At 41.1% G+C, this 15,847-nt stretch overlaps 1 protein-coding gene across 1 annotated transcript in view; it reads right to left on the bottom strand.

The window, feature by feature from the left end:
- The window catches only part of ANKRD55 (ankyrin repeat domain 55), a 41,757-nt gene that overhangs the window by 12,596 nt on the left and 13,314 nt on the right, over positions 1-15,847 (bottom strand). The window contains exons 5-7 of the mRNA XM_026038170.1: positions 13,726-13,786; positions 10,025-10,153; positions 37-221 (exon numbers count right to left, since the gene is read on the bottom strand). Coding sequence (XP_025893955.1) covers positions 37-221; positions 10,025-10,153; positions 13,726-13,786 — 375 coding nt within the window. The remainder of the gene's footprint in view (positions 1-36; positions 222-10,024; positions 10,154-13,725; positions 13,787-15,847) is intronic.

Genomic DNA, 15,847 nt, shown 5'->3' with positions numbered 1-15,847 from the left:
AGGGAAGGAGCAGTTGCAGAGAGGGCCTGTGGTTACCTGTCATCCACATCGAGGGCCTGCAGGTTGCACTCGGGCACTTTGGCCAGCGCGCGGATAATGTCGCTGTAGCCCGCAGCAGCAGCAATGTGCAGACATGTTTTGCCATTCTCATCGTCGTAGTTTATTATCGAGGGGCCCTGGTAGTGGTCCAGGATGATGGAGCACAGGATCCTGTTGCCGCTCTGAGGAGAAGTTCATAGAAGAGCRTTTTACAATGGGGCTCACGTCAAGCCACGTTCTGTCTGCAAGAAAAGACTAAATGCAAGAAGGGTATTTTGTTCTGTCTAAACCCGGCTCCCCTGATAGGAAAGCCAAGGGCTTCCCGTCTCCTGCTGGAAATGAGGCCTTTATGATTTTCCTAGAACTCTCTGAACATTGGAGAAATAATAAATATTTCCAAAAGTTAAAGAGTGTAAATTACTCAACAGCCTTCTCAGAAATAGCTTTATTTTTTTTCCTCTGTTTTACTAAGCCAGGGTCCAGAAAGATATGGCCCTATATTTTCTCACCGAAACGCAGAATTGGAAGAGAACTCAAAAGACCAAGCCACTTCTGTGAGCCTTTCCAAGTGTACCTAGAAAAGCCATGTCAAATATTTGCTTTAGTGGTTCTTAAATTTTTTTCATCTAGCTTGCTGCAGTGCTTCAGTGTCTTAATAGAAAGTCTACGCTGTTCTCTAACCTTCAACTGAAGCTGAATATTTCATATCTTATCTCAGTGTGAACAGAGAAAAAAACAAACATGAGTCTAGATATTCTTTTTCATGTAACAATATAGAAACATAAACCTGAAAGGTCTTTCCAGGTCTTCAGATTCAATCTGTGCAGTCAGTTGCAGGAATGTCATGTTATCTCTTTCATGAAAACACTGTGTCCATTGAAGGTAGTTTTGTTATTTTTCTGGTTTTGTTTTTCCTATCTTTCTGGTTTTGTTTTTCCTATTACTCCCACTGGAAAGCAGTTCAAGAACTAGTTTTCCTTGTAAAATATGCTCTATATTTCTCTGATCTACCTACTAACATTTTCCTGTTATGTTTACTACGTGTTTATCCTTGGAGAGGCATGATTAAAATTGTACATACTGATACAGACACGTTTTTGCCATATCTTTGTACATGGACACAAACTCCTTCATATTCCTTTTAGGAATAACCTTTGGGGTTGTCACACAAGAGTGTTTGCCGTGCGCCCCATTAGAAGTTCCTGGTCATTTTGGATAACATGTCACAGGAGATACCTCTGTAGTCATTTCCAAATGTGGAGTTTCTAGTTTCTTTGTTATTAGTCCCAAGGTGAATGAGTTAAGCATTTTATGCTATTCAGTTTTGTCCTGTTTGTGTTAYTCCAGGTTTTTAACTTGATCCAAACTTTCCTGTCATATCCCAATCCTGTTCTCTTAATACCACCTCGCTTATTGTCATTGGCAGATTTTATCAGAAAATACTTGTATTTTCTATCAAGTTGTTATTAAAAAGATAAGCATTGATTTGAAGCCCTATCCATGAAGGTAATTTCTTCCCAGCCTCTGTTCATTGGTAATTACTACTCTCCACTTCTTAATCTCTGAGATCCAGCTTTTAATTAGTTTTTCCCAGTATTTTTAAGATGTCTACCTATTCCAAATAGATCTTTTAAATAAAGTTATCCAAGGTAGGTATATCTCAAATCTCTTCTATACATGCTTTCCCTTCTCTTGGGTTATGGATTCCTGCTAATTTGACCAGCACTGATTTAAGACATTTCAGACCTTTCCAAATAAAAGCTCTCAGTTCAGGCGACTTCAGTAAGGAACTCTCTTAATTTTATCAAAAATTCTCCCTTTGAAAGCAAAACCTATTGCAAGATACACAGGATGCTACCATCTGTCAAAACCAGTATAGATTTATTAATACTCATATTCTAATGGCACTACTACATCTCTAATTTTTTATTATCCTTCTAAGCCCAAATTTTGCATCCTGCACCTAAAGTTTCAGCCCCTCAATAAACTTGCACAAGCCCTACCATTTGCATAAGAACTTTTCCACCGTTCTTACTGACATTTCTTTATATACAGACTGTTCTGTCCCACAAATCTTCCATTTTCTAGACTAAACAAACCATTCAACCTCTCCTCGTAGGTCAGATTTTTCAAGGCACTTATGGGTGCCTTTGGCTTCTTTCCAGTTTGTCTGCATCCTGGTTCAACCATGGCAGCCCAAACGGGACTTAATTATCCAGCTGAGGCTTCCCTCCTGCCATTGAAAACGAAATAACTACTTGCTGTATCCCACTTCTGTTAATGCATCCCACAATGGTGTTTTGATGTTTGCTTTGCAGCAGAACCATAATTTAAACTCCTACTCACTATGTAATCCACGAAGTCCTCTCTTCTTTCATGTAACACTTTTCATTGTTCTGTTCTGAGAGTTACTTTACTAAGTTCATTCTACAACTTATCAAGATCACTCTGTATTTCATCTTCCCTCCTTAAGTGCTGGGCACCTCTCTGCTTTTTTAGCAGCCGGTTGTAAACATGTGTTCYGTAGCTCAGCACTTCACTAAGGAACAAATAAATTCTCAAGGTATATCCCTGGTCGGGTGTTCATGAGATGTCCACCTCTGAGGAGTATCTGAACGCTCCTCCATGTTGCTGATAGTGGATATATGATGTATGACATAAGACACAGATGACCTTTGATCATCTAGCCCCTTCTAATCCATTCCCAATGGGAGACCTCTCTTTACACGGCACAACTGACTTATTGACATTCAAAACCTTTCTGTCCAATAGTTTCCTATATGAGGGAGCAGTAATTGTGTCAGAGATGGCTGTTAGATTCTGTCCTGTTCTATTTGTTAAATAYACTTTTCCTAAATAATCAATGGAGACTTTCTGATATTTTGAAGCTTCTGCCGACAGAGATCTCTGACTAACCTCCGTGTGGCTTTCCATCTCTCTCTTCCTAGGGGTGTCTTCTCATTTTACACTCATATTGGCTCTTTAGGTTGCACACAAAATTCTCTTGAAATGCCTAGATTGCCTTATTCTGAGATTGATAGCTTGAGGTCAACAAAAGTCTTCCTGTGGTAAATTTATGATGAACCCACAAAACTATTGTTAGAACAGCATGTTCAATGGTAAACTTACCATAGGAAAATAGCTTGTTTTTGCAGCCTCTGCTATATGTATCCTTACATTTCATCTCCCACCACTGTTTTTTCTTTCACATTATTTTCAGCAACTTTCTCAGAGATTATTAGATATTTTGGGTTTGTGTTTCTGTGTCATTCTGGAGTGTTTTGCCCCAAGCTCACCTCCGGTTTCTTTGGACTTTTGTCCTATCCCACATCTTTCAGTGAGCTGTTCTTTCTTAGGTCACTCTTATCAGTTAAACGTGCTTCATGAAGAAGTGTCCTAAAACCTTGACCGTGGAGCCACTGGCCAGACAGTTAAACTCTCATTGTGCTTTACACAAGCTTTGTCTGAGAAAAAAATGTCTGATCTGTGGGCAGTGGCTAATAGATTCACTTACATGGGGATGATTAGCTCTCATTTTCACTTGACTAAAACACCATTGCTTTACTTGGTTAATATAAGGTTCAACTTCTGATAGTCCCATCTCAGTGCTTGCAAAATAAGAAAATATTCCGTCAAGAAGTATCCACCACATTGAATACCATGTGGAAAATCTTGCATGTTTGGGCTGCCCTTTTAGTTTCTGACATTTTTTTTCACCTACACCTGCTCATTTTATTCTCATGTTTATTGTAGCTGATCTCATAATTCCTCCCTTGAGTACGTCCACCTGGTATATAGAGATGGAATTTTCTTTCTGTTGTGTTCATTGTCACTTAGGTAAGATCCTGCCACAACATGGCATTTTATCCTGCCAGGGCTTCAGAGGGTTAATTTTTCCCCACCTCAGAACATTCTGGTGAAGTGGATATTGCAGTGCCAAAGAGAAAGAACGTGCATATGTCAGGGAGTCTGCTAGCGTGGCTTGTGGCTACCAGTAATGCAGCAATGGGAGGGAGAGAGAGGCAAGTTATGGACCACTTAACTACTTTCAGGAAACCCTGACAAAGTATTTTTCCTCCCAGCGAATGCCTCTGGAGATTATGTGGTTGGATTGTATTAGTTCCTCTCTATTTTCTGTCTCTTCTCATCAGTGTGCAGCTCAAAGTCTTCCCATACCTAYAGTCAGCTTTGCTGCAGGGAAATTCCCCACTACAGCTCTTCATATTGCTCCTTATCAATGTCAATTCACTTTAGGGCTGTTTGTGTTCCCTATTCTCCCTCCTTCCCTCCTATTTCCATTCTATACCTGTGAATCCCAAACTTTGACTTTCTCTTTGATGCTCTTCTGCTCTCACAGCCTCAATGACTTGCCATTTTGGCCACCATCTCACTGCTCTCTGCAGCAACAAGCAAATACCATTCCCACGGCGCTACTCTGGGGTCTAACTTTCTAACTTTTACTTTCATAAAGAAACATCATAAATGAGTATGTATTTAATAAAATTGCACCAGTACCTCTGCCTTCCTCCTGGAAACCAAATATCTGCACCCCTGGGTGATACTTCAGTTGTTCATTACAAGCTAGCAAGTGTCCCAACCTTTGTACCTTTTCTCTCATCCCTTGCAAACTTTTCCTGGTCACCTACATTTCTTTTCAGGCTCATATAGCATAGATTTTATAGCATTATAKTAGATTTATAGCATGGTTTAATAAAATTTTGATTGTTTTAGCAAAAGGGACCCTGGAGAAGAAAGGAAAGCTGCTTTTCTCCTTCACTGAGATAAAGAAACACGAGCAATTTCACATATTTATAGAGTAACCTGTAACAAAATTTTAACAAATAACTTATGGAGTGTTTTCCTTTTCCAACTCCAGTTAAGGTTACTACATTGGCAAATACATCTCTTTCAAAGGCACCTTCTTTTTCTTTTTGAATTTCAGTATTTACTGAGTACCAAAGCTCTTGCACAGACTTTCGCCATAYGGCTCTTTTGGTCGAGGTTTGCAAAGTTGTGATCCTTGACTCACAGCTTTGCTGGCAGAAGCCCTGCGTTCAGTTACAGCAGTACTGGCAGAACCAAACTCTTCCTTCAGCTGTTTTTTTCTTTTTGGGATTGATTTCACCAAAGTTGGACTGTCCTGGTATTCATGCTCAGAGCACTAGGCCTGTGCATTTTATCATTACCTCTATTGTAGCAGGAATTCAGAATTTCATCTGGAGCAAGACAAACTTAATGTTGCACTAACAGTGAGGAAAGGTCTGTTTGGAATCAGGTATTAAGACCATGTCAAAGCATCACCTCACCCTCTCAGTGTAGGTGACATATCCCCGTGAAGGAATTCTCTCTCCCTCTGCTGARCAGAAGTCATGTGTGCTGTTTTAAACCTGGAGAATGTGTCAGTAAAACCCAGAGACATAACAGACTAGAGAAGGCTCCTGAGCTCATATGAGAACATGTTCACTCCATCTCTGMTTTTGCCCCATGCTCTGCCTTCTCGTTGACTGTGGTGGCTGCAGAGAAAAAAAAATGGTTGATCCCGGTGGTTTCTCTGCACTCGGAGGAAAGGCGAGCTTGGCCTCGTGCTGGGCAGAGGAATGATCCTTAACGCCATCCCCAGCTTTCGTTCTGCCAGTGCAGCTTTGCCAGAAGTTGCCTGGACACAGCCCAGGCGCTTCCYGGGGTGTGTTTGTGATGGCAAACCAGTATAAATTAACAAGAACTCTACTGACGCCACTCTAGTTACACTGGTGGGCCTCAGCCAGCTCACAGAGGAGCTCATTTGTCTTCTCCCAACCTTTCTGCTTCAGCCTCAGCACCCATGGAGACAGTGTCTCTCACAGATGCCCAGTGTCCCGGTTTGGCTTGACTTTTTGGTACTCTTGGAAAGGGAACATGTTGTTGTTGTACAAGGTACTTTGTCCTGAGCTCCTCAGAGCACTGCCTGCCATTGGTGTGACTAGGAGACATGGCTTTTCCAAAAGATTTATTCTCTCCTCAACCACTGTGGTGTTTGGAAAAAGCTACCAAAGAGGAACAGAGCCATGGAGGCAGATCTCTGCAGCCAACGTATCTCCTTGTCCCTCTTACCTTGGCTTCGCTCAAACAAAAGAACTGCATGAAATACCGGCCCAGTCTCTTTGAGAATTTATTTTCACCTGGGCCCTTCTATAATAAGTCAATATAATTTACTTTGTACTATGGCTARGACTGAAATTACTTGGCAGCTTTTCCCAGTAGTATGTTGCTGTGAGGACTTGATTTCTGTGAATGAGCAGCTGCTGTGCTTTGAAAAAGGGGTCATCTTTTATTTTGCAAAAGAAGAAGGATTTATTCCTCACCACTGTGAGAAATGGAAACATTTATCTCCCGCTGCCTCTGTACAACGTATAGCAGATTAGGACATTTATAGACAGGCAAGAGGTGTGATAGATGCATATTGCTCATGTCCTGGCACCCATTTACGGTGCTGCGCATAGACTGTGCTGGGAAGAGGTCTGGCAATTATCCTGTAATTATCTATGAGTTTTCGCTAGACAAATTCCTGCTGAGCTCYGTGGAAGTTCTGCAATTCATTTATGTGCAAATTTGATTGACAGAAATGCTTACAGTGTCAATGGCATGTTCATACCTGAAGGACTTCTGTTCAACAGTCARTTATTTCAGGCAAAGGCAGTTTTTCTGACAATCTGATTGTACTGATCAGTTGGGAAAACAATATTGTGCACTTCTACACAAGAAACAAGCCATGATGGGGGCTTTGGCTTATAAGCTGACATATATGGAAGTGCAAAAATAGGATATGGCCAGAAGAGCCTGAGAATGTGCTCAGAGTGACCCATGCAGAGACATCAGGGCCTGCTTCCCTGGCTTCCCCCGTGGGGCCAGCTGTGCATTTCTAGGTCCCYAGCAGCAACTAAAGGATAGTTCCTAGAGATCCTGCCCTTCAGTGTGGTCTCCCTCCCAGGTACTTACAAAGGGCTGCCAAGCCTTGTCAGACAAACACAAATGAGTAATTGGCGATACCTTTCTTTTACAATATGTGTTAAGATGTGTAGGTAGTTCTGCTTGGGAATAGGGGAATGAAATAATATCACGATAGCTACAGAGAAAATGTTCCAAGTTGGTAATTTCTTACAACTTTGCACTGTGAATCAAACTATATAAAAAAACCAWGAGTACAGGACCAAATGGTAGAATGTTATTCTTCAACATTCTCTTTACCCCTAGAGGCTTTTATTTTTTCACCTTACAAAAATGATGGCTAGAAATCTTGGTTTGATTGTATATTCTTCAAGTGAAAGCTGATATTTTTACATAATCATATGTCTTTGGGAGCCAAAGTCTTAAAAAGACAAAGAAACTTCTGGTAAAAATCATGACAAATGGCAAGATAATGCAAAAAGTTTTCAATTTTTTTTCCAGACTATTTCTAACTTACTACTATAATTATACACTACTATATAATATCCTAGTATATATAATAACATAGCATGAGCTATATTATACCAAGAATTCAACAGTACTGTTATCTTGGACCTTTAGAAAAGCTTTTAATTTAGTTCCTGTAACAGCTTTTAGCACAACAGTATAAAACTGTGTTGCTGGTTGGAATGAGAGGTGAGAAATACATCCTGGGGCACTCCTAGTGTAACTCGATCTATGCAAATTCATAAAAAYACTTCATGGGTGCAAAATTTGACATGAGACCTTCTCACTTGAAGGATTAAGCTGCACTAAGGGTGTGAATTCAAGCAGGTCATGCTGCAGAAAGGTTGAAGCTTTTCTACAGAGCAGATCTCAGTGTGAGCAAAGTCCACCCAAAAGCTCCATGACTGGAACTTCAGCATTTGTCTAATGGGAAACCAAAATCCAAACCTGTGCTTAAAACAGCCAGTGTAGAACAATTATTTCATATGAAACATTCATTTGATTCTGGTTTCAAATGCTGAGTAATGGTGTTTCTGCCCAACATGCATAAATGCCTCTTTTCTGCAACTTCTGAAACAAGTTTCTGTGCTGCTCCTCATGTTCCCTCATTGCATTTTTAAAAACTTAAATTAAACACAAGGCTCTATTCAGCTAAAGAACCCCCCCTGCAGCTGCTAACTGCCTGAGCTCTGGGAGCCTCTTGTGCTCTGCAGATATTAATACAATTCTTGAAGGAAAAATCTCTCCTCTCCAGCAGCGAAGGGGACTTTATGAGACATTCTCTGGCACAGTCCCTTCAACAAGCACAGCTCGACCTCCATCCTTTGGACTGCTGGGGAAAATACCATTCCCTCAGTGAGGGAAGGCCACTGAGTGCATTAAACAGGTGGGTATAAAAATAAGGATCCCGCCCAGCAGAGCTGCTGCTGGCTGCCCACAGAATCTAGTTCTGCTGGGCCTAGTAGGGCAGAAGGGGGCAAAGGCAAAAGAGATTTCTCCTTGGCCAAGCTTAAGCAGGAGAAATTCAAAACAGGTCTATTCCATGCTCTGATATTTGAACCAGCCTTTTTAGATGTAGAATATGGAAAAATATGTGGGTGGAAGGGGTAATTTAGAAGGGTTCATAGCAAGAATCTCTCAAATAAAATAAAATAAAATAAAATAAAATAAAATAAAATAAAATAAAATGTCATTCTGTATGTACTTCCTGTTGTTTTCTAGGAACAGCTACAAGTCTCACCAAAAGAGACTTTTGTCTCAAAGACAGATTAGTGGATGAGGGGATCTTTGAGGCTCCTGATGTGGAGAGGGTGTTGTTATGACTTTAGGCTGGAGAGACTGGTTGTTCCCAGAGAGATAATCCAGACCTCTGCCTAGCTTGTCTGAGCCTTAGTTTCAGAGATTTCCCTTTCAATCTCCTGCAAGGGATAAAGCCCAAAGTCAAACTGATTGGGAATACGGAACTATGAAACAGTGTTGAAATAACTCAGTTATTATATATATACATTATATATATGTAGTTATTTTATATACTGGGTGCAGAGACCAAAATATAACTCTAATTTAGAAAAATAAAAGTTGAGTTTACTATACGTGAGCCTGTGCRAGGCTGTGGCTGAAGGAAACTTTTTTCTCTCTAGATGTCCTACTCATATATAAATATAGTATTTGGCAGTTCAGAGCTTTTTTATTTCTCTGTTGACATGTATTTTAAGATGAGTGGACCTGGGCCAAAAGGTGAATATGCAAATACTTAGTCGCTGTACGAAAATGGTACTGGATTTTCATGGCAGTTCCATTTCTGCTTATCTGACGTGCAGCTGTTTTGTATATTGGTACTTACTGAAATGTGCTTTTGCAAGTGCACAAGTAAAAACATACGTACATAACTGTTCTCCTTTTGCCCGGAATGTCTTCTGCAGGAAAGCTTATGCCTACCTTCTTAAATTACACTTTATATCACACCACTGACTAGTACATTCTTTACCAGTTGCATAATCTGGTGTTTAATATTACATATACCTGTGTACCTGTGTGTTGGTGTTCTCTAATTGTTTGCCAAGTGATTTTTTTATCAGCTTGGCATTGCTTTTTTTTTTTGCATAGGAGATAAGAACATACAGTTCTGTAGAAATATGCTTAACTCCCTGTCTTCCTGAATTTCCACAAAGGCCGGATTTCGACTCTTCAGCTCATTATCCCACAACAGTAGCTATTCAAGTGTGCTTTAAATTGCTTTTACATTGTTCTATATTCAGAGGACTTCAGCAATGCTATTTAAGCTGCTGGTTTCTGCAACTCTTTCAGCTCAATAAATAAACAAAAGACATGAAGCATACACATGGTCCCAGAGAGATAAGCGACAGTTTGGTTCAGGGTGGCACGCAGAGCCCGCGGGACACGCTCCGTGCATTAGTAGCGCGCTTGGTGCCCAGCTTGGGCCAAGCAGGGCTTGTCCGCACGCCCATTCCTCACGGCTGCACCCAGGCACCTGCCCTTGGGGTGCTCCAAGCTCCACAGGCGCGAGCCGTGGGCCGGCAGCGCCGCCGCTCACCTGCACAGCCCAGTGCAGGGCTGTTTTGAAGTCCTTGTCCACCAGGGTGAGGTCTGCTCCCTTCTGCAGCAGCGTCTGCGCGTGCTGGGGCCTGTTGTGGAAGGCGGCCCAGTGAAGGGAGGTCATTCCCTGCAAGCCACAAACCCGGAGAGCAGCAAGTCACCCTCACAGCAGCGCTTTGCACTTCTCTTCTAACACAGAGATCAGCTTCCCAGCTCTGAAACCATTTGACTCTTCCTCCTCTATTGTAAAGGTGGAGTAAGTTGTAGCAACTTCTGAGTGGTGGAGTCATGGGGGGGAAACAAACCATCAGCTTTTGGGGGTTATTACAGAAAACTGATACTAACAGGAATATCTACCAATGCTTAACATGTCTGTAATCCACAATACCTGGTCGGTTGGGGAATAGTCCCTCGTTACTAAGTTTGGATCCTGTGAGAAAGGCCTATTTTAGAGAACTGTTTTCTCGAAAGCATGTGGTATTTATCTTAGGTCTTATCTTTGATCCAAAATAAATATTATAATGAGCATTTTAGCTGGCACTAATCAGCTAGCTAAGGAAGTGGCCCAGTGATGTCTACAAGAAACTCACAACGTAAACACACGATATTTACTGTATAAAGAGAAAACAGAGCAAATGGGAAGCTTTCGGCCTGTATTTTCATTCCATCTTATCTGTGTTGRCTCGGTCAGGAAGGAACAGAGAATTCAGGGTCTATGTTTTTATCCTCATCAGCCCAGTTAYAGCCACTATATTTTACTCTAGGTCCATCATATTAAAGCTTTTCTGTATAAATTTGCTCTGTCAACATATTTCTTAAAAGTTGCAAATTCTGTTCAGATGTGGTAGCACTGTACTTTGCACAAGTGTTATTTACTACCTCTGACAGGGAAAATGAATTTCAAGGCTTTTTCCTGGATTCCAGAAGGATTAAAAAAAAATGGAATGGAAAATAAACTAAAACTTGACATAAAACACCATAAAGCAAATGGCAACAACTCAGGAAAAGAACTAAAAAAAAAAGCACCTATCAAACATTCCTTTGAATAGTTTATCAGTGTGTTAATACTGGAAGTTTTTAGCMGTGATTTTCAGAGTAAAAGCTTCAATCCTCTAACATTAATTTCTCTCTATTCATTGTAAACTTTCCAAGTCTCCAGATGGCTTAAATGTGGATGATGGCAGAAAAAGCAACTCAGCTAGAACTCAGTTAGGGTTGGGAAATCATGGGGCTTTTGGTTTTGTAAAATGAAAAATGAGAGTGAAATCTTGTCTCCACAGGAGCTCTTAATGGGAGCTCTGCCACTGATGCTAGCGGACCAAAATTTGACACAAGGGACTTAGTCCTGTTGAGGGACACAGAACTGTGAGTGGGGATGAGGCTTTAGTTCCAGCTGGGATGAGGATTCCAAAGACCAGTCTGGAAAGCAGAAAAAATCATTGAAAGAGGGAAAGCTACAACGTGCAAGTCCAGCCTATCATCATCCTCTGTAAGTCTGCTGGTATGAACGAAAATTTTCAAGAGCATTCTTGAAAAATGAGCTCTCTGCTCCCACTGTGGTCACTAACAGAGCCATTTGTAACACAGGAATACAGAAAGAGCTGTAGTTGGTAGGAATCAAAGTTCTGCCGAGTCTGGGAACATAACTCAGACATACTACAGGTTAGCAGTAAATGCCTGGGGAGGATATACAAGATATAAGGCCTGGTGACATGTAGCCACCCAACGTTTGGTAATCAGTAGGCTAAAGACTTTCCAATCATCGTGATCATTAGGGCCTCAGCTTGCACGGTGTGAGTATGCATTATATGCAAAAGTACTTCCTTCTTTTTGTTTAAAAGTGGCGCCTGGTAATTTCTGAGGGTGACCCTGACAGTTTAGGTGTAAAAACCAGTGAATAGTCATTCCCTTTTCACCTTCGGTATGACCTTTATGAAACTACACACTTTTATTATCACTCTGACATGCTTGCCTCTCTTTAAGTCCTATTCTAGTTAGTTTATTCTAGTTAGTTTGCCCCTGAAAAGCCATTCTATAACGRTGACCATCTTTGCAGTTCCTTTTCCTGTATATCCTTTTTCAGATGGTTTTTGCCCCCGCTCTTCACGAGGCGGCTGTACCAAGGATTCAGAGAGAGCATCAGGCCGCTTCCTGTTTTGTTCTCTATTTCTTTTCTGATTACTGTACATTCCACGTGTCCTTTCGGAGCACTGAGCCGAGCAAAGGGCATGAAGGTCCCATGGTGGCAGCTCACGTGTGCGGCTGCTCCGAGGTGTGCACAGCGGCAGCAGCYCTACGGGGCGTCTGCTGACAGCCGACTGCTCGCGAGCTAACGCAGGAGAACCATCAAAGAGCTTGGAGAAGGGCTTGAAGCTCCAGCAAAACATGATTTGAAAGAAAGGCGCACAACTGAATGTGAAAAAAAAGAAGAAAGAAGAGACAAAGCAGGAGAAAAAAAGAGTAAGGGCTGATGGATGATGGGCAATGACCGTAGAAGAGTGAAATCCAGAAAAGGAGCTGAAGTAGCAGGCAAAACATTCATTTGCGTTTGGGAAGTTTACACTGATTTTGCCCAGGTTCTGGGCTTTTTCAGGAAATGTATGTTCACATTGTCATCTCCCAGGGTTCATAAGTAAACCCACAGAAAGGCACAGTTGTGGAAACTATGAAACCTCCAGATGTATTTCTTAGTGCTTACGTGTTCATGCATTCATTGGGGTGTTTTTCTCAAGTGTTTTCCTTACACCAAGAGAATGGCTTTGTTTACTGAAATTAGCTGACGACCCACGTTTTTCAGAAAACGTAAACATTCAGGGTTTAGGAATGCTACTTGAACAAATAAACATCTTCTTAGTGCTAGAAGACAGTGAGCTAGACTAAAAGGTCTACATTTCATGTATTGATGCATGCAGCAAAACATCACAGATGGAAAGTGCCAACCAGGGTTTGATATAATTTATTAGTCACATAGCTCTATGCGAAGACAAACTCTGTGTCTGGTTTAGTCTACTGTAAGCAGGATATGCAAAATATCCAGTAGATAAGGGAGAGGTAGATGGGGAGAGATAAAGTTGGCAGCCCTGTGGTGGGCTCTCCAGCTCTGGCAGTCTGGAGTGGAGAAGTGTCCTTGAGCAAGCGCTAGAATGAAACGTGAAAAAGCAGCCAGAGTTTCTCTTGTGCCTTGGCTTCTTTATTTGGAGAAATAGTCACACTGGGAAAACTGAGACTCTCCTGCGCASTGTATGAATATATAAGTATGCAGGGCACAATTCTTTCAGGATCAGAGTAACCTGGCATCATTTTTGTAGCTCCATAGCTGTTCCATGCCATGCCAAGTTTCTCATATTCTCCCTGAGAACTGCTAATTCTTTCATAGTGGGGATTTGGACAAGGTAAAGAGTCAGCCCAGGATCTGGCTCCAGAAGAAAGCAATTTGTGTCCCAGCAAGTGAGTTCAGAGAATTTTTCAAGGTACCTCCTGGTTGGCAGTATATACAGAAGGTTATGAGTCTATAGGTGCATCACACATAGTATGAAAAATGAAACAAGGTTTTGCAAAGTTCAGTAAGGGCATTAGGGAAATCTTAGGTTTGGGCATAGTCTCACCATCAAATTGGTGGTTCTGCAGTTTGGTTCTGCACAGAATGAGCAATATGGCTTGAGGTAGCAGGACTGGGACCTGCAGGGCAGCCTCACTCACCTCGTTGTCCTGATGATTAATTTCGCTAAGATTTGACTGCTGCAGAAGCACATTCAGGAGCCTGCAGGAGCAATGACATAATCAGTGTGTGCACTCCTGACTAAATCTGAAAAACCGACATCTTTCGAGAAACAAAACATGCAATTTAAGGCAAAATCAGTATTAGTTATGGGCACAGGCCGGAGTCTTYGGTTTGGTAATACTAGAAAAGCAAAAAGCAAAAATTATGGGTTTCTGTAAGAAAACCCACTGAGAATCAAAAGCAGACACATAGGGAAGAATTCTTAGGCTGATTGCCAGAGGGGAGTCAGGCTGTGTAATACTGTATGCACGTGCAGTTCTCTGTAACTTAGAAATCTATTGTAGTGCCAAATTATGAAGTTTTAAACAAAAAGAGATKGTAACGACCTGTTTCTAAACTGAGTTTTCAAACTTTTTCACTGAAAGTAATGTAGCGTTGCATATGCGCTTGTGTGTGTTTGTGGCTACCTACGTACATACATACATACATGCATGATTTTACAAAGCCTTACTATGTGTCTACTGGAATAAGGCCATTGCTATGGCACAAAATATAGCAACACTTTGGTTCACATTTTTGTACAAAATCTGATTACAAACACTCCCCTCTGGTGGAGGGAACAGTTACAAAGAATGATGACACACAACACACTATTCAAGTGGAATTATATTTTTAACCATCAGTAGATATTTGTAATGGATTTTCAGTGCTTTCCTTTTCCTTATGTCGTCCTGTGAAAATGTGCTGAAGTCACACTAGGTTTGGAGAAAGTGGTGGTGTCTTACCGAAGAATGTGAAGTATTTGGACCATGCAGGTGGGCGGACTATAGAAACGACAAGGACCATCCTGCCACAGCCTGTGGCAAAACCACGTTTTTAATGTCTAAAAACGAGTCTAAAAAAAGGAAACATCAGTCCTTAGTGCATCCCTATGGAGGAGCAGGATCATAATGCACAAGGGGCTGTGGCTCATCTGGTGGTGTAAGTTTGTTAGGAACCTTCAAAGCATGGATTTTGAAGCAGCACATGGTTTTGCAAGGAGATTAATYGATAAAGTACTGCAAGTAACAAATACAAAACACAGAGGCAGTACTTCACTGTTGGGAAAAATGCTTTTTCTTGAATTCTGAAGACTTTTTGTTTCATTAGAGAGCAACAAGTACAATTGCTCCTCGAGTCTGTAAATTGTACATAGCTAAATGCTTGCAATCATGCTTTTATTCCCACTCAGAGGCTGAATGCAAACCTTTTACTGCTTTTCAGCAGGACAATCTTCAGATGCTTTCAGTACAGTTTCTGGACTGAGCTGTGCTCAAAGGTGTTTCTGGACTGAGCTGTGCTCAAAGGTGTTCATCAGACCAAATTGAGAAGCTGTAGGAGAAATCTATTTGTGTTTGTTTTTTTCAGTAATAAACAACTAGATAGCGTAAGTTTTTTAGAAGGAAGACTTTTTAAATTGCTTAGGGATGTTTTGGGTCATTTTGCAGGTGAAAAGCTGATCTTTTTTTCTAATACCAYGTTCAGGTGGCAGAAGTCCAAATTGAATTCTTTTTTCTAACCCAAGTTCCCTAAAAGATGAAGACTGGGAATATGTCAGTGTTTTATTAGGACTCCAACTCCATTTGTTTGTGGGTGCCATCACTTGTAGAAAAGAGGTGTGAAACCTTCTCTTCTGAAAGACACATCATAATAGAGTAAAAAGGAGGACAGTTTAGGATTGTGGTAATTAGTATGTAAAAATTGTAAAAGAAAGGAGATATTTTATGGCCAGTTGGCACAGTAAATTAAAACAGAAATTCAGAAATTCAGTGTCTGAAACAAGTCTGGATAAAAACAGAATGATGAGCAGAAAAAGGGCAAATTAACTGTAGTATGCTTGAAAAACCCATGTATCACCAGGTGTTATAGTCCTTTACATGGCTCTGCAGTTTAACTCCAGGTATCATCAATGAAAGAAAGGTATTTGAAAGACTCATTCTTTTAAATCCTTTATCTACAAACCTTAGCTCACTCCTATCTTCAGACCGTTACAGCTATAGCATTGCTACCACTCAAATATCTGGATATTCAGCCAGCCCACCTGACAGTCCCCTGGTCCCT

Source organism: Nothoprocta perdicaria, unplaced genomic scaffold, assembly GCF_003342845.1.
Source record: "Nothoprocta perdicaria isolate Ctin4 unplaced genomic scaffold, notPer1 scaffold_1, whole genome shotgun sequence".
In the NCBI taxonomy this organism is placed as follows: domain Eukaryota; kingdom Metazoa; phylum Chordata; class Aves; order Tinamiformes; family Tinamidae; genus Nothoprocta; species Nothoprocta perdicaria.
The sequence above is the reverse complement of the archived record's forward strand: the minus strand, read 5'-3'. Positions and strand labels throughout refer to the sequence as shown.